Source organism: Bufo bufo, chromosome 1, assembly GCF_905171765.1.
Source record: "Bufo bufo chromosome 1, aBufBuf1.1, whole genome shotgun sequence".
In the NCBI taxonomy this organism is placed as follows: domain Eukaryota; kingdom Metazoa; phylum Chordata; class Amphibia; order Anura; family Bufonidae; genus Bufo; species Bufo bufo.
The window spans coordinates 383144499-383163872 of record NC_053389.1 but is presented as its reverse complement, the minus strand read 5'-3'; the positions used below and the strand labels follow the sequence as shown (position 1 = coordinate 383163872).

The window sequence follows — 19374 nt, the reverse complement described above, 5'->3', positions numbered from 1 at the left end:
CTATATATTTATGCATGCACAGGTCTTCTAATGTGTATTAAAAACATAAGTATAACCCCTGTCCACCTTATAAATACAGCAAACTCATGTTTTATAACCTGATGTAATCGCTCTTCTTTCTGCCCAAGGGGCGGCGTTTCAGCTTCACTTCTGCCCAGCCAGCCGTGGCCCAACAGCCGCTTTGAAGCGCCGCCCAGCTCATCAATATTCACTTCGCTGGGCGGCTTCTGTGTGCTGGCCAATTGTGCCCGGCGCAGGCGCAGAACGGAGAGGCTAAACCGGCCTCAAAGAAGCAGAGGGGACGCAGGCGCGATGTGATCCCGGCGAGTGAGGGTGCCGGGCGCATGCGCAGAAGCTGAAGCTGAAAGGGAGTCCGATGCCCATAGCTTTCTATTGGGCACGCGCGGGATCTCGGAACGTCGGGGACAGTAGAAGCCGCCCAGCGAAGTGAATATTGATGAGCTGGGCGGCGCTTCAAAACGGCGGTTGGGGCGCGGCTGGCTGGGCAGAAGTGAAGCTGAAACGCCGCCCCTTGGGCAGAAAGAAGAGCGATTACATCAGTTTGCTGTATTTATAAGGTGGACAGGGGTTATACTTATATGTTTTTAATGCACATTAGAAGACCTGTGCATTCATATATATATAGCTAAATATGCTTATTGGGCCTGTCAGTGTCCCTTTAAGCACATTTTGATGCCTTTTGCAGCCCTCTAGCCCCTTCCAGGACTATTTTAGAGCCATTTTAGTTCCCAAAAGTTTGGGTTCCCATTGACTTCAATGGGGTTCGGGGTCAAGTTCAGGTCCCGAACCCGAACTTTTTTTTCAAGTTCGGCCGAACTCATCGAACCCGAACATCCAGGTGTCCGCTCAACTCTATTTACGACCTTTTAGTAATTTAGAGGTTTATTAGATGACAACACAAATTGATTCACACAGCTAGAAAGTTAACAGTTTGTGACAAAACAGCTCAATATGTATATTATAAAAATCAATGTGTTTGTCCGTCTGTCTGTCCTCTATAGGCATCCCAATGCCTGAACCGTTGGACACCAAATTTGGCACATTGGTTGTCTGGGAAGGTTTTCCTAAAGGTCTCAGCTCTCTGGAACATACCATTCTTGAGATATTCCCAAAAAATGTATTAGCCAATAGGAGCTCGCAAGCCCTCCACTCATATCCTGCCATACACACGGACACATGACCCTTATTGGCCAATAGATGGTTATGGGTCACTGTTAAGGGGGTGTGGTGCTGTGAAAGTCACAGCTAAGGGGCGGAGTGCTGTGGAGGTCACAGTTAAGGGGGCGGGGCATTATGGAGGTCATTGTTAAAGGTGCTTAGTACTGTGGAGTTTACGGTTAAGGGGGTATGGTGCTGTAGAGGTCATTGTTGAGGGGCAGAGTGTTGTGAAGGTTATTGTTTAGGAGGGTCAGGGCACTGTGGAGGTCACATTTAAGGGGGCAGGGTGCTGTGTAGGACACTGTTAAGGGGGTAGGGCACTGTGGAGATCATTGTTAAGGAGGCTTGGTGCTGTGGAGACTATGGTTAAGGGGGGAATGGTGCTGTGGAAAATTGAAAAAATGATTCCCATACGTTCCCATACGGAGTAAGATAAACCTAATTTATTAAGTGCCAGGTGGCTGTTAATATATTAGGCACATCTCTGGCAGTCCATGCCCCAGAAAGGGAAGTCTACGTTGTGCAAGGCTTGGTGTATTCTTCAGCTATAACTTACGCCAGTTTCTGGGGTAAATTATAGTAAATCCAGCCAGCTGCACAAAGCCATGGCATCTGGAAAGTGGCGAGAATGGTGTGCTCCGTAAATTGTGACTTATTTACACCACAATAATGGCATAAATAGGTTGATAAATTTCCCTGATTGATTTTGGCAGGAGTAACCGGCTAGCTTACACATTTGTGGGTGTGCTGGGGATGGGGGATAAGGAGTAATAGCTTTTAGCCAAACAATCAGTTAAAAAGCATATGGCCTCCTTAATGCAGATAATACACACTTATTACTAGCTCTTACCTATATCGCTAATCAGGGCTAGCTTGGTATTTGCAGGTAAATGCTGTGTGTAAGTAGCTTTCTGTTCTTCTCCCATTGTAAGGTCACTTGGGGCATCTGATTTAGAGCTCAGGTCAAAGAGATGAAACCAGCCCTCTGCACTAACAGCCACTACAAAATTCTTTAAAAAAAAAAAAAAGTAATTGCATAATCAAATAACATTATTCAATCTCCAGCTTCCTTATGGAATGAGCCAAAATTTGCAAATCTGACAAGTGTCACTCAATGTGGTAATAACTATGGAACACCTTTACATATCCAGGCCATTCCAAAAACATTTTCTCATGACACATTCAAAATGTCCCCCCAAAAGAATTGGAAAAATTCTCTATTTTCTAAATTTGAATTTTTCTGCATTTTAAGACTTAAGTGATACCTCATAAAATACTTATTAATTAACATTCACCATATGTCTACTTAATGTTGGCATCATTTTGTAAGCATCCTTTTATTTATTTTTAGGCAGTTAGAAGGCTTACGATTTTAGAAGCAATTTTTTATAGAAGTGAATGGGGCTTCAGTGAAAAACGCATTGCATCCGGAAGCAAGTGTGGGTGCGATGCATTTTTCACTGATGGTTGCTAAGAGATGTTTGTAAACCTTCAGTTTGTTATCACCCATGTGGAAAACGCATCAAAACGCATTGCACCTGTGTGGAAAAAACTAAACTGAACGCAATTGCAGACAAAACTGACTAAAACTTGCTTGCGAAATGGTGAGAGTTTCACTGAACGCATCCGGACCTAATCGTGCATGTTTGGTACCCAAACCCGAACCTCTTCACAGAAGTTCGGGCTTGGGATCGGTGTTCTGTAGATTGTATTATTTTCCCTTATAACATGGTTATAAGGGAAAATAATAGCATTCTGAATACAGAATGCATAGTAAAATAGCGCTGGAGGGGTTAAATAAAAAATAATTTAACTCACCTTAATCCACTTGATCGCGAAGCCCGGCATCTCCTTCTGTCTTCATCTTAGCTGTGTGGTGACGTCACTCCGGTCATCACATGATCTTTTACCATGGTGATGGATCATGTGATGGACCATGTGATGACCGGAGTGACGTCACCACAGGTCCTGTTGCTGCACACAGCTAAGATGAAGATAGAAGGAGATGCAGGGTTTCGCGATTAAGTGGATTAAGGGGAGTTAAATTATTTTTTATTTAACCCCTCCAGCGCTATTTTACTATGCATTCTGTATTCAGAATGCTATTATTTTCCCTTATAACCATGTTATAAGGGAAAATAATAATGATCGGGTCTCCATCCCGATCGTCTCCTAGCAACCGTGCGTGAAAATCGCACCGCATCCGCACTTGCTTGCGGATGCTTGTGATTTTCACGCAACCCCATTCACTTCTATGGGGCCTGCATTGCGTGAAAATAGCAGAATATAGAGCATGCTGCGATTTTCACGCAACGCACAAGTTATGCGTGAAAATCACTGCTCCTGTGAACAGCCCCATAGAAATGAATAAGTCGGGATTCAGTGCGGGTGCAATGCGTTCAACTCACGCATCGCATCCGCACGGAATACTCGCCCGTGTGAAAGGGGCCTAAGGGTTAAAGTGATCCTAATCTGACAGCAGTTTATGACAGAGAACTGCGATATGCATGTTTATTTGATTTGGAGCAGGATTTCTGCTTTAAACCAAAGTAAATCTTGACAGGACTCCAAAAAGAGTCAGTGCGCTGACGAAAGATGCACATCATTTATGACGAGGCGTGCGTCTCATCATAAATTAGGCGCTTCTACGGCAGTCCGTGCGCCTGGAGTGAAAAACGAAACCACTGCACGAGTGTAGCATTGTTTGGGGGGGATGATGTTCTGGCTCCCGCCACTCATAAGTGGTGAAGACAGCATAAAAAAAAAGGCCCTTGCAACAAATTATTGGCCATCTTTGATGTCTGCCACTGTCAGTCAATCAGCAGGGGGAGTGTCCTCAGCTTTAGGGACACCCCGTCAGAGGTGCAGGACTCTACTAGATTCACTCACCTCTACCCTTTAACCATCCTCATAATATCTCCACCTACCTTTCCTTTATTGCAAACATCGCCAACACCTACACAGGTCAGCTGAAAAACAGAAAGAGTCCACGTTTCAATATGTGTACAGTTCACCAGCTCCCTTTTCAGATAAATCTAAAATCACTTATTCTGCTGTGAAAACCTGTCATGAGTCACATGTATGGGCAGCATGGTGGCTCAGTGGTTAGCGCTGGGGTCCTGGGTTCAAATCTGACCAAGGACAATATCTACATGGAGTTTGTATGTTCTCCTTATGCTCGTGTGAATTCCTCCAGGTAATCTGCTTTCCTAACACACTCCAAGAAAAATACTAAGAGGTTAGTGTGGAAATTAGATTGTGAGCCCCCGCGGCAACAGGTACTGATGAGAAGGCAATCTCTGTACAGTGCTGTGGAATATGTATGAGCTTTAGAAATAAAATCTACTCAGTTTCCTCAGTACGGTGATATTCTATTGCCAGTTAACTCCACAAGGGGGCACTGTCTACTATATTCCGTACTATACAAATACAATATAACTTGATGAACATGAAAAGTGTCACCACCTCTTCCCTGAGAGTAGGACCACAAATATATGCTATGCTGCCATTTTAAATGATGACGTCATAAAAAAAAGTTTCGGGTATTTGTAACTGTACTTTCATAAAACCCCATTTACAATAACATCTGGTGACTCAAGTGATTAATGGCAAAAACCTTAAAGGGACTCTGTCACCACTTTCTAACCCCCCCTTTTCAAAGTATTGTTATCTGCATGGCGCCCCTGTGATTATAAATGTGTTGTTAGAAGTTAAATTCGCCGTCTCCTTTTGATAAAAAGAGCTTTTATCTAACCTGTCAATCTTCTTGATAAGGTGCCCAGGGCGTTTCTTTTCGTCTCAATCTGCCGCCCGCCGCCGCCACCGTTGGTGCCCAGCTCCTCCCCTCATGCTTTCAGCGCCGCCTGAATGTAATCAAATACGCCTCCGGCTCTCTCTGTGCCCCCTCCTCCTTTTCAAAGATCCCGCGCGTGCGCACAGGGCTGTGCCTGATGCGCCCGTGCGGACATTTACAATCAGCCTCATTGAGCGAAGTGCGCATGCGCGCACTTCGCTCAACCTCCTCATCAGACGAGCACTGCAGCCTGCTGCAGTGCTCGTCTGATGAGGAGGTTGAGCGAAGTGCGCGCATGCGCACTTCGCTCAATGAGGCTGATTGTAAATGTCCGCACGGGCGCATCAGGCACAGCCCTGTGCGCACGCGCGGGATCTTTGAAAAGGAGGAGGGGGCACAGAGAGAGCCGGAGGCGTATTTGATTACATTCAGGCGGCGCTGAAAGCATGAGGGGAGGAGCTGGGCACCAACGGTGGCGGCGGCGGGCGGCAGATTGAGACGAAAAGAAACGCCCTGGGCACCTTATCAAGAAGATTGACAGGTTAGATAAAAGCTCTTTTTATCAAAAGGAGACGGCGAATTTAACTTCTAACAACACATTTATAATCACAGGGGCGCCATGCAGATAACAATACTTTGAAAAGGGGGGGTTAGAAAGTGGTGACAGAGTCCCTTTAAAGGGTTTTTCCAGCTTAAGGCCTCATGCACACGACAGTATTTTTTCACGGTCCGCAAAACGAGATTTTTGTATAACTTACCAGTAAAATCTCTTTCTCGCTCTTTCCTTGGGGGACACAGAAGACCTTGGGTATAGCTCATCTCCATAGGAGGCGTGACACTAAGTGAAAGCTGTTAAGCCCCTCCTCCACAGCTATACCCTCAGCCTGGAGAGAGAGACTGCCAGTTGCGTGTCCAAGCAGTGAGAAAAGGCAAAGTCCAACAAGGAACCAACAAGCCAACTACCCAACGGGTAACACAAACTCAGAAACCGTGTAGAGAAAAACAACGAATGGGTGGGTGCTGTGTCCCCCAAGGAAAGAGCGAGAAAGAGATTTTACTGGTAAGTTATACAAAAATCTCGTTTTCTCGCCCAGTTTCCTTGGGGGACACAGAAGACCTTGGGACGTTCAAAAGCAGTCCAAAAGGGGAGGGACCACAGCTCCAAGGCGAAGCACCCGAAGGCATCAAGGAACCGCCGCCTGCAGACCCAGGCGGACCAAGGCAGCATACGCCGAAGCCAGAGTATGCACCCTGTAGAACTCTGTAAAGCGTGCAAGGAAGACCAGTGGCCGCCTTGCTCAAATGCATGGCCGAAGCCCAATGCCTCCGGCCCAGGAGGCACCGACCGCTCTGGTGAAATGAACGGTGACAGCAAAGGCAGAATCCTGCCCTCGGTGCGGTAACCTCAGCAATAGCCAATCTGATAAAGCGGAGGAAAACCACCCTGGAGTCCGTCAACTCTAAGCGCGGACCTCCATGAAACCCAAGAGACCGAACGTCGACAAGAGTCGGAGATCTCCAAGTAAAAACTGCAAGGCCCAAACAACGTCCAAATCGGTGAAGTGTTAAAGCGAAAGGCAAACACCACCTTCAGAAGGAAGGAACGGGATGTAGAACAGCCCTGTCCTGGGAAAAGACAGAAGGCTCAGAACAAAAAGGGGCCATTCAGGCCCCCGTCAGAGACACGACTGATACGGAAACACAACCGTACAGGACAGGCGGGGTAGAGAGAACTTCTGTAACGGCTCCAAGGACAAGATTGGAGCGCCGAGAACTCAGTATGTAGTTCCCAGGGTGGTACCGAAGGACAGTACAGAGGAACCAAAGAGCCATTTCGAGTAAGAAGGTCTTGACAGGCCCAGAGGGCCGGGGAACGCTGGAAGAGGAAGAACAGCGCTGACACTTGATACCTCAAGTAAAGGAATCCCAGTCCCAGGTCCAGGCCGGACTGGAAAAAAGACAGAACCATGGGGAGAGAAAAAGTCAGAGTGGGGAATGCACAGCTTCCCACAGAACCCCAGATAAAAAAAAACATAAGTCTTACGACAGATCCTGGACGAAATACAGCCAGGAGCGGACAGTAGCGAACCCGCTGGAGTCGCCTGGCAAGCGGGCGAAAAACCAAATGTGATCAGGCGCAGACCAGTAACACGGGCAGAAGTCGACAAAACTGGTCCCGTCGGCCCCCGAGCAACGTTGTCCCGTATCCACCCGAGTGGGGGAGCAGAAGGACAGACGGAAAGGAACCAAAGGGTCCGCCCAGCATCCGCCAGATGCCAGGACAAGACAGGCTAAAGTCCATGCTGATGTAGCCATGTTCTACAGTCCCGGTGTAGGAGATCAAAGGACAATCTGGACCGAAAGGTAGTCCCCCCAAGTTACCGAGAAGGTAAGTCTACAGCAGAACCATTGTCTTAGAATGGACCACGCAATCTGCACTCAGCGGGAGGACAGAACGCGGTAGACTCGGTAAATAGGCACAGCTAATACAGCCAGTGTGAACAAGGGAGACAGTACGAGGCCAAAAGGAACACCGGAACCATCCACATGAACAACCATCCTCTCCCCAGAGGGGAGGACAGTGAAGGAACAACCTCTGAAGTCTGGCGGGACAGAAGCCACATCGGAGTGATCTGTACCGAGCGGGAGCCAAACAGAGCCGGCAAGATAAGGTAGTCGAGACAGAGGCCGGCATAACACCCTCCAACCGAACGGAGGAGTGGGCAACAGGGAAGCCATAGGACAGCTCAAAAGCAGAACCCTGCTACACTGTGAGATGCCCGGTTCACCGCCTCGCAGAAGGCGAATACCCTGAAGAACCCAAGGCGGAGGTCCTCCGGACCTGGGTAATCGAGCACCCAAGAGAATTTGGGTGACCTTCCCGAGAAAAGCGGCCCGCACCTGGTAGCAGATCAGACTGAAGCGTAGAGGCGCCAAGAGGAAGGACTCATACCACACTACATCCGAAGAGGAGGAAATTGCAGCAGGCAAGGGAACCGCAGTCCTGCCAGAGCCAACGAAGAATTCGAGGGGCGCTCCAGACAACCGCACTCTCGACCATGTGACCACTAGCGCAGGGAAGCAATACCGCGGAAGGACGAATGGGCACGCATCTAGGAACCACGAACACTCCCTGGGATGAAGGGCCAACTAAATGAATGAGTACCACCCAGCTCCGTGCAGCAGATAGCAAGTAGAGCCCGTCCGGGTCAGGTGGACAGAATGAACTCCTTAGAGACGAGTGCAAGGTTTGCGGCAAGCATCGTATCCCAAGAAAACAAAAGTATGCCGCAGGAAATAGATGAGGCATACGTACGAGCAGCCCGTAAGCAGTGAGAAGGCCAACCCACCTACAGGAGGAGAAGGCATACACGGCCCAAACAACGCACAAGAACGTCCGCTCACTGCAAAAAGGTTAATTCAGCGAAAAAGGGGGCTCGCCACAGAGTGCCACAGCATGTACGGAATTGCAAAGTGCAACCTGAAAGGGAGTTATGCACAAGCCTAGTATAGCATGCGATGGAACGCAAGCAGTCCACCCCGAAAGGGGGGAAATTGTATCTGGCAAACTGCAGTCGGCAAGAGTGCAAAGGCCGGTCCCAAAAGGGAGTGATGCCTAAAGCCGTACCTACTTCAGAGAAGCAGGACATACCCTATAATCCAGCAGGAACGCAGGAGGTCCACCTAGTGAAAGGGGAACATGCACAGGGTTATCCTAGCATTAAGTGAGTGTGCAATAATACACCCAACACTGACTTAGCGAGAGTGCAACTACTCTGCCAATGAAGGGGGACATGTACAAGTCCAGCACAGCCATACAAGGACAGCCGTGAATCTCATGAGCGTGCCAAATTCTGCCCATGGAATGAGGGGTGGCCACGCACAAGGCCAGCACCGTATCCAATGGGAGCGCAAGCGTTCCACCCATGTAGAGGGCAATGCTCATGGCCAGCAAGGTATCCGGTGAGAGTGTAGCATGCCGCCCAGAAAAAAAAGGGGGGGTAATGCACATGGCCAGCATCTCATCCAGGGAGAGTGCGTGCACCCGCCATGTATGGGAGTCATACACATGGCCAGCATCGTACTGGTGAGAGACAAACACAGTCAGTGAGAATGTGTGTATGTCACCTGAGGAAGGAAGGCATGCCCATGGCAGGCAGCGAATCCAGCGAGAGTGCGTACACCGCCCATGGAAGAGGGGTCATGCATATGGCCGACAGCGGATCCAGCGAGAGTGCAAGCACCCCGCCATGTATGGGGTACATGCACATGGCCAGCAACGTACCTGCGAGAAAACAACCACAGACGGAGGGATGTATGTATGCTGCCTGAGTCATGCCTATGGCCGGCAGCGAAACCAGTGAGAGTGCAGCATAGCAACATAGTACATAAGTACATCATAGCACATCAGAGAGAGTGCAGCGTTCCGCCTATGGAAGGGGGTCGTGCACATAGCCAGTACCGTATCCGGTGAGAGTGCAGTATTCCGCCTAAAAAGGGGGGTCATGCACATGATCGGCAACAGATCCAGTGAGAGTGTAGCGTTCCGCCTAAGAAGGGGGTCACGCACATGGCCGACAGCGAGTCCAGTGAGAGCTCTGCGTTCCGCCCATGGAAGGGGGTCACGCACATGGCCAGCAGTGAATCCAGTGAGAGTGCAGCGTTCCGCCTAGAGAAGGGGGTCACGCACATGGCCGGCAGCAAATCCAGAGAGAGTGCAGCATTCCGCCTATGGAAGGGGGTCATGCACATGGCCAGCACCGTATCCGGTGATGGTGCAGTATTCCGCCTAAAAGGGGGTCATGCACATGGCCAGCCGGCAGCCAGGGAGAGTGCAGTATCCCGCCTAGGAGGGGGGGGATGCACATGGCAGGCACCATAACTGGAGAGATGATGAATGCTGCCTACGGAAGGGCCACATGCACTTGGCCAGCGCCGTATCCTGGAAGAGGGCAAGAAAACCGCCTAAAAGGGGAAATGCCCTAGCACCGACGCAGTTTGGGAGCGCAACACTATGCCACCTGTGGAAAGAGGGCATGCAGACATGCAGCCCTACTGATGAGGCTGCAGCGTCCTGCGCAGTCCAATAGAAATCTGTTATTATTTTTTATTTATTTTTTTTCATTAAAAACACAGCCTCTCTGAGGCTAAAGGGGGGCCACCTATAGGGGCACAGATAGTCAGGAAAAGGGGGGCCAGCCATACAGGCCCATTGGGAGCCGGCCTGTACCCAAAGGGTTAACATGGATCCGGCCTGGAGGGCGGCGCTGCGATCCCCTGGGGGCGGAGGAACCTCCCGGCGGGAAGAATTCGCGCCTGGAGAAGTTCCCGCCCCCTCCACCAGAGGCCGGAATTTTGCGGCCTAGTAGGCCGTGAAGCCGGGGTCTAAATTTGCGGCGCCCGGTATGTACCGCCGGGACCTGAGGCGGAGTGGCGCATCAAAAACGGCCGCGGGTGCCCATCCCGCGGGCCGGTCGGAATTGCGGCCCAGCAGGCCGCGAAGCCTGGGCCAAAATTTGCGGAGCCCCACCGACCGGCACCAACGGTCGGCCGGGGCCTGCTGGGCATAGAAGTCAAGCCCAAAGCCGGCCGCGGGAGCCCACCCCGCTGCCCGGAAGAGTCAGGGGCTCGGAATGGCGGCTTGCCGGCCGCGGGAGCCCACCCCGCCGGCCGGAAGAGTCAGGGACCCGGAATGGCGGCCTAGCAGGCCGCGGAGCCTGGGCTAAGATTTTTGCGGCACCCGGCCGCACCGGAATACCAATGTCGGCCGGAGGCGAGGCCTTACTCCACAGCCGTCAGGAGCCTCAGGCCTTGAGCAACACTCCGGTAGGAGATGGGGGGGGAACCCAGAGACCGGGTGCCTGTGCTGATAGAGAAATAAACTATGTTGCCGCTTCTGTAGCTGGCTGTGGAGACAGCCACTGGCTGCATGTCTTGGGAGCCAGGCAGGGGGGGGGAGGCAGAAGGAGATTGCCGCTCTGCGGCACCCCAGGGCCCAGCATAGATCCAGCAGGGGACTAGAGGCCCAGTATGGGGGTCAGGCACGCAGGAGACCGGGGTGGGGGGGGACGGGGGACGTAGGGCTGGAGAAGCCTCTCTCTTACCACAGCCGTCTTCACCCTCGGTCCATTCCAGCAGGGTCGCCCCTTCAGCTACTGGCACCGTAGTGGCAGGACGCTGGAAGAGGGACTTGGCGTGCGGGCGACCCTTGCGCTGGCGGGATGTAGGGGAGCTGGGCTGCCCTGATCCACCTTGCCTTCTGTGGGGGAGGCAGCAGTGCGGGTGACCGGCACTGGCGCAGCTCAACCCCGGGAGAACAGAGAGGTCTAGTGCGTCTCTGTTATCCCTGATGATCTGGAACAAAAAGAAAAGAAAAAAGTAAAAATCTAAAATTGAAACAAGGAGAAACCAGCCCTGCAGAGCAGGGAGTGTCTTGCCTCCTTGGACACTAAGCAAAAAACTGGCAGTCTCTCTCTCCAGGCTGAGGGTATAGCTGTGGAGGAGGGGCTTAACAGCTTTCACTTAGTGTCACGCCTCCTATGGAGATGAGCTATACCCAAGGTCTTCTGTGTCCCCCAAGGAAACTGGGCGAGAAAACGGGGTTCTGTTGTTCCGTGATCCGTGTCCGTTTTTTTTTCCGTGTGTCTTCCTTGATTTTTGGAGGATCACCAGACAAGAAAAGTGAAAAAAAAAATCTAAGTCGTTTGCCTTGAAAATAATAGGAAAAAAACGGACACGGATCACGGACGCGGATGACAATCTTGTGTGCCTCCGTGTTTTTTCACGGACCCATTGACTTGAATGGGTCCGCGAACGGTTGTCCGTCAAAAAAATAGGACAGGTCCTATTTTTTTGACGGACTGGAAACACGGATCACGGACAACGGATGACAAACGGTGCATTTTCCGAGTTTTCCACGGACCCATTGAAAGTCAATGGGTCCGCAGAAAATCACGGAAAATGGAACAACGGACACGGATGCACACAACAGTCGTGTGCGTGAGGCCTTAGGCTACTTTAACACTTGCGTTTGGGGTTCCACTTGTGAGATCTGTTTGAGGGCTCTCACAAGCGGCCCCGAACGGATCCGTTCATCCCCAATGCATTCTGAATGGATAAGGATCCGTTCAGAATGCATCAGTTTGGCTCCGTCCGCCTCCATTCCACTCTGGAGGCGGACACCAAAACGCAGCTTGCAGCGTTTTGGTGTCCGCCTGGCCGTGCGGAGCCAAACAGATCCGTCCTGACTTACAATGCAAGTCAATGGGGATGGATCCGTTTGACGTTGACACAATATGGTGCAATTGCAAACGGATCCGTCCCCCATTGACTTTCAATGTAAAGTCAGGAGTCCCTATTAATATACCACCGGATCAGAGTTTTCTCCAATCCGATGGTATATTTTAACTTGAAGCGTCCCCATCACCATGGGAACGCCTCTATTTTAGAATATACCATCGGATTTGAGTTAGATCGTGAAAACTCAGATCCGACAGTATATTCTAACACAGAGGCGTTCCCAGTTAGAATATACTAAGAACTGTGTACATAACTGCCCCCTGCTGCCTGGCAGCACCCGATCTATTACAGGGGGCTGTGATCCGCACAATTAACCCCTCAGGTGCCGCACCCCCCTCCCTCCCTCCCAAGTATTAAATTCATTGGTGGCCAGTGCGGCCTCCCCTCTCCCCCCATCATGGGCGGCCACGGTTACGTACAGTAGCGTCCTGGCTGCCATGGTAACCGATCGGAGCCCCAGCGATTAAACTGGGACTCCGATCGGAACTCTCCGCTGCCACCAATGATGGGGGGGGGGGGCGGGGGAGAGGGGAGGCCGCACTGGCCACCAATGAATTTAATACTGGGGAGGGAGGGAGGGGGGGCTGCACTGGCCACCAATGAATTTAATACTGGGGAGGGAGGGGGGCCGCACTGGCCACCAATGAATTTAATACTGGGGAGGGAGGGGGGCCGCACTGGCCACCAATGAATTTAATACTGGGGAGGGAAGGAGGGGGGTGCCGCACTGGCCACCAATGAATTTAATACTGGGGAGGGAAGGAGGGGGGTGCCGCACTGGCCACCAATGCCTTTAATACTGGGGAGGGAGGGGGGAAACCGCACTGGCCACCAATGCCTTTAATACTGGGGATGGAGGGGGATCTGGCCCCTGCTGCCTGGCACCTGAGGGGTTAATTGTGCGGATCACAGCCCCCTGTAAGAGATCGGGTGCTGCCAGGCAGCAGGGGGCAGTTATGTACACAGTTCTTAGTATATTCTAACTTGAAGCGTCCCCATCACCATGGGAACGCCTCTGTGTTAGAATATACTGTCGGATCTGAGTTTTCACGATTGTGAAAACTCTGATCTGAAAAAGCTGTTATGCAGACGGATCCGTTCTGAACGGATGCAAGCGTTTGCATTATAGGTGGGGATCCGTCTGTGCAGATACCAGACGGATCCGCACCTAACGCAAGTGTGAAAGTAGCCTTACCCCACTTTTTAATTATGCCCTGGAATGTGCTCCACCTAAAATAAGAAATCCATGCCACATGTCCCCACCTAGGTCAGTGAATAGCTGTTCATGTATGACTACTGCAGGTCCAGCAGGAAAAATTGACTTAGGCCTCCTGCACACGACCGTATGGCTTTTTCAGTGTTTTGCGGTCCGTTTTTCACGGATCCGTTGTTCCGTTTTTTGTTTCCGTTTCTGTTCCGTTTTTCCGTATGGCATATACAGTAATTACATAGATAAAATTGGGCTGGGCATAACATTTTCAATAGATGGTTCCGCAAAAAACGGAACGGAAACGGAAGACATACAGATGCATTTCCGTACGTGTTCATTTTGGCGGATCCATTGACTTGAATGGAGCCACGGAACGTGATTTGCGGGCAATAATAGGACATGTTCTATCTTTAAACGGAACGGAAAAATGGAAATACGGAAACGGAATGCATACGGAGTACATTCCGTTTTTTTTGCGGAACCATTGAAATGAATGGTTCCGTATACGGACCATATAAGGAACGCAAAAAACGGCCAGTAAACAAGGAAAAAAAAACGGTCGTGCGCAGGGGGCCTTAGGCAGGCTACTGTCACACTGGCGTTTTGGCTTTCTGTTTCTGAGATCCGTTCAGGGCTCTCACAATTGTTGCAAAACGGATCAGTTTTGCCCTAATGCATTCTGAATGGAAAAGGATCTGCTCAGAATGCATCAGTTTGGCTCAGTTCAGTCTCCATTCGCTCTGGAGGGGGACACCAAAACGCTGCCTGCTGGTGTCCGTCTGATGAAACTGAGCCAAACGGATCCGTCCTGGCACACAATGTAAGTCACTGGGGACGGATCCGTTTTCTCTGACACAATCTGGCACAATCGAAAACGGATACGTCCCCCAATGACTTTCAACAGTGTTCAAGACGGATCTGTCTTGGCTATGTTACAGATAATACAAACGTATCCGTTCATGACGGATACATGCGGTTGTATTATTGTAACGGATCCGTTTTTGCAGATCCATGATAGATCCGCCCAAAACACCAGTGTGAAAGTAGCCTTAGGCTAGTTTCACCCTAGAGCTTGTGATCCGGCTGGCACAGCAGTTTTCTTCTGGCCGATTCTCGGCATATTGACCGGGTTGGTCCCCATTATAGTTAAAGGACTGAACCCGGACATATGCCATTTTTCACCCAGGGCAGCCCCTATGATGGGAGCATCAGAGTATTTCCGCATTGAATCGTGAGGGCAAGGACTTTTTCATTAGAACTGGATGATGTACTGGGTCTCTGCTAGGTTCAAGTAGGTTGAGGCTTCCACCTAGCAGTGAGCCCGGTGATGTCACCTGCACTAATTGGCAGGATTTAGCGCTCCCTTAGCCAGTAAAATGGCTAGAACAGCGCTAAAGCCCGCCCATCAGTGCCGGTGACGTCACCAGCAACACTGCTAAAAATATAAAACAGCCCTTGCCCTGTGCAATTCAGAGCAAGACAAGGGAGAGCATCGCAGCATGAAATGCTCCTATGCTCATCTCAGAGGGGCTGCCTGGGTAAAAAAGGGATATGTCAGCTCTGAACCAGGATGACCCCTTTAAAGGGCCAGACATAGACTTCCAACAATGAAGAAATGCAGAGATGTGGCCAGCTGTTCTCTGTCCTAACAGCCGGACGGATCTCAAGTGCTAGTGTGAAACTAGCCTTAGTTGCCCATAGCAACCAGATTCCACCTTTCATTTTCCAAAGGAGCTCAGAATAAAGGAAAGGTGAAATCTGGTTGCTATGGGCAACTAAGTCAGTTTTCCTTTATAGGTTTGCTAAATCTCCACTAAGGTGTTTTTTTTAACTCTTCTTTGTATGTACATCTTGGCAAACCCCTTTACCATGCCGGTATGAACAATACATGGGAAAGTGATGTTTCTTGTGCTAAGAGGGAAGCAACCTTGTAATCCTTCAGTGTCATCAGAAGTACAAGTTCCTGCTGTGTCAATCTTCATGCTTTACACTGCAGCTCTGCTTGTTCAGATAGGCTACTATTAAAAGTTCTGATGCGCTGGGATTAAAATGTGCTGACTATTGCTGTACAAGGGCTGCTCACTGTAATCATATGGCACCCGGCACAGACATCACGACTCGTGCACGCATGCGCACATCCCTGCGCTCACCATGCCGGAGCAGCAGCGGCTCAGCCAGGGCTTGCTCTGGTCATTCTTGTAGACTTGCAGCCTCCCGCTGGTGTCTCCCAGGACCAACTCATTCAGCTGCAGAAAGAAGAACACGTCACTGTCTGACAACCACCTCCGATCCGTCCCCCCAACATCCAACAGCAGCCCCCCGTTACCGAGTCATTGTCCGCGTCCCCGAGACACAAAGCGTGCGGGAAGAGCGACCCGCTGAACTCCAACACAGCACGCTGCACATAGCTCAGAGAACGCATCCCAGAACCGCAGCCAAACGCCTCACGGAAAACGCGAGGTGTGACGTCGGTGGCCACGTGATAGTGCTGGAAGGGGAAGGCTCGCTGGACGAGATACAGGAGGGGTCTGACAACCGGAGGGGAGTACTAGTGTCAGACGTAAATGCGCCGTCACTGGTCACGTGACTGCCATATAGAAAGCGCGGCCTGTGTTTTGTTATGAGGTGAAGTGTGTGAGGGGAGCTTCATAGGGGGTCCATTGTGTGTGGATCCGGGGAAAAAGGGACTTAGGGATCAGTCTGTCAGACTGGTAGAGGCTAGGGTGGGCATTAGGTGTTGGTTTGTCATGTGGCACCCTTTATATGCAGTAGGTGTGTGGTGTAGTTGGAGAAGGGTGCGCTGCGAGTTCTAAAATCCTAGTTGAAGGGTAGGTTACAAGGAGTAGTACATATGTCTAGTCTTGGATGGTCTAGGGCAGTGGTGGCGAACCTATGGCACGGGTGCCAGAGGCGGCACTCGGAGCCCTCTCTGTGGGCACCCACACCCTGGAAAAAGTCTGAGTGTACCAATATGCCTTAGACCTTTCCTGCCATTCATCAGCGCAGGACGCACCATAAACAGCACAGGCAGCGCACTGAATGTAGGCAGGCTATTATAGCTACTACATGATAACGTACATGAAAGATATACTATATTGGACTGTAGGATTCAGGTTAACTTGCCGCGTTGGCACTTTGCGATAAATAAGGGTGTTTTGGGGTTGTGGTTTGGGCACTCGGTCTCTAAAAGGTTCGCCATCACTGGTCTAGGGTTTCATCTGGGGTCTGGTGCGCAGTCGATATTTTCTACATATGTGCCTGATAGTGACTGTATGTGGGAACAAATACTTTGATGTTTGGTAGATTTTATGTATGGGAGCATAAGGAGTACATTGTTGTTTTTTTTGCGGACCCATTGAAATGAATGGTTCCGTATACAGAACGCAAAAAACAGAACGGAAACGGAAAAAAAAAATATTTGTGTGCAGGAGGCCTTAACCTGTAGTGGTCTGTGGCGTACTTAACACTCTGTGCCATAGTAGTATGGTCATGGCAATGGTATTGCCGCAGGGGCTGGTCCCATGCCATCACTTGCAGGGGCTGTGTGAAGTAGTACCCAAAAATAATGGCTATAAGAAAAAAAATATCTCATAGGGCTATGTTGATAGGAAAAAAAAGTTATGGTTGTTGAAATGCACAGATATGGGGGGGGGGGCTAGGTCTACACTGCAACATTTATCGTGCAACATTTTGTTGCACCAATTTTTATAATGGCAGTCTATGGTGTTGCACTGCAACATGCTGCGACTACGACGTAACAGTCACAGAAAAATCATGTCGAATGTTGCAGTGCGACACCATAGACTACCATTCTAAAAATTGTCGCGCGACATATGTCGTCGTGTAGACCTAGCCTTAACCACCTCCCGACCGTCTAACGCAGGGATGCGGGCGGCCGGGTTATTCCTCCTGGACGCATCGGCGCATCCTCTCGCGAGACGCGAGATTTCCTGTAAACGCGTTCACAGGATCGGAAGGTAAACGAGTTCATCTACAGCCTGCCAGCGGCAATCATTCGCTGGCAGGCTGTAGATGCAATTTTTTTTTTTAACCCCAGAAAGGTATATCAGACGCTGTTTTGTTAACAGCCTCTGATATACCTGCTACCTGGTCCCTTTTGCTTGGATCGACCACCAGAGGACACAGGCAGCTCTGTAAGCTACGCTACACCCCCCCCCCCCCGTCACTTATTAACCCCTGATCACCCCATATAGACTCCCTGATCACCCCCCTATAAGGCTCCATTCACACGTCCGTATGTGTTTTGCGGATCCGCACATTGCCAGAACTATAGAGAAAATGCCTTTACTTGTCCGCAATTGCGGACAAGAATAGGACATGTTCTATAGGCTCTACAAAAAACGCAGTGTTCGCCCGATCAGGCCTGATCTTGTGCGCACACTTGCGTTCAGTCCGCCCCACCGCAGTGACAGAAATTTTATTTTTTTCTGATCACTGCAAAAACACCGTAAAATCGCGGCGGCGCTATAAAGATCACTTTTGAGGGGCATGGCGAGTTCATAGAAGTTAGCGGAAATTGATTTTTTATTTATTTTTTTCTTACAAAGTCTCATATTCCACTAACTTGTGACAAAAAATAAAATCTCACATGAACTCACCATACCCCTCACGGAATCCAAATGCGTAAAATTTTTTAGACATTTATATTCCAGACTTCTTCTCACGCTTTAGGGCCCCTAAAATGCCAGGGCAGTATAAATACCCCACATGTGACCCCACTTTGGAAAGAAGACACCCCAAGGTATTTCGTGAGGGGCATGGCGAGTTCATGTAAAATTTTATTTTTTGTCACAAGTTAGTGGAATATGAGACTTTGGCCTCATGCACACGACCGTATTTTTTCACGGTCCGCAAAACGGGGTTCCGTTGGTCCGTGATCCGTGACCGTTTTTCCGTCCGTGGGTCTTCCTTGATTTTTGGAGGCTCCACGGACACGGCCGCCTGGCCGTGCGAAGCCAAACGGATCCGTCCTGAATTACAATGCAAGTCAATAGGGACGGATCCGTTTGACGTTGACACAATATGGTGCAATTTCAAACGGATCCGTCCCCTATTGACTTTCAATGTAAAGTCAGGAGTTAATATACCATCGGATCAGAGTTTTCTCCAATCCGATGGTATATTTTAACTTGAAGCGTCCCCATCACCATGGGAACGCCTCTATGTTAGAATATACAGTCATGTGAAAAAATTAGGACACCCTTTGAAAGCATGTGGTTTTTTGTAACATTTTTAATAAATGGTTATTTCATCTCCGTTTCAACAATACAGAGAGATTAAAGTAATCCAACTAAACAAAGAAAACTGAAGAAAAGTCTTTTCAAGATCTTCTGTAAATGTCATTCTACAAAAATGCCTATTCTAACTGAGGAAAAAGATAGGACACCCTCACATGTATTCCCTCTTAAATTGGCTCAGATCTCACACAGGTATATCACACCAGGTGCACATAATTAGTAGATCATTACTCTGCATGTTGAATGAGGCTTGCCCTATTTAAACCTCAGACATTTAGTTTGGTGTGCTCCTGACTGTTGAAGTGAGAGTGAGCACCATGGTGAGAGCAAAAGAGCTGTCAGAGGACTTCAGAAAAAAGATTGTAGCAGCCTATGAGTCTGGGAAGGGATTTAAAAAGATCTCAAAAGATTTTGAAATCAGCCATTCCACTGTCCGGAAGATAGTCTACAAGTGGAGGGCTTTCAAAACAACTGCCAACATGCCCAGGACTGGTCGCCCCAGCAAGTTCACCCCAAGAGCAGACCGCAAGATGCTAAAAGAGGTATCCAAAAACCCTAAAGTGTCATCTCGAGAACTACAGCAGGCTCTGGCTACTGTTGATGTAGAAGTACATGCCTCTACAATCAGAAAGAGA

General features: G+C 49.8%; 1 protein-coding gene across 2 annotated transcripts in view; it reads right to left on the bottom strand.

The window, feature by feature from the left end:
- Positions 1 to 16005, bottom strand: part of ITFG2 (integrin alpha FG-GAP repeat containing 2) — a 57060-nt gene extending 41055 nt beyond the window's left edge. For both annotated transcript variants that reach the window (XM_040405426.1, XM_040405433.1), the window contains exons 1-4: positions 15808 to 16005; positions 15632 to 15727; positions 4107 to 4148; positions 2030 to 2189 (exon numbers count right to left, since the gene is read on the bottom strand). In XM_040405426.1, coding sequence (XP_040261360.1) covers positions 2030 to 2189; positions 4107 to 4148; positions 15632 to 15727; positions 15808 to 15903 — 394 coding nt within the window. In that variant the 5' untranslated portion in view covers positions 15904 to 16005. The remainder of the gene's footprint in view (positions 1 to 2029; positions 2190 to 4106; positions 4149 to 15631; positions 15728 to 15807) is intronic.
- Positions 16006 to 19374: the final 3369 nt, after the last annotated feature.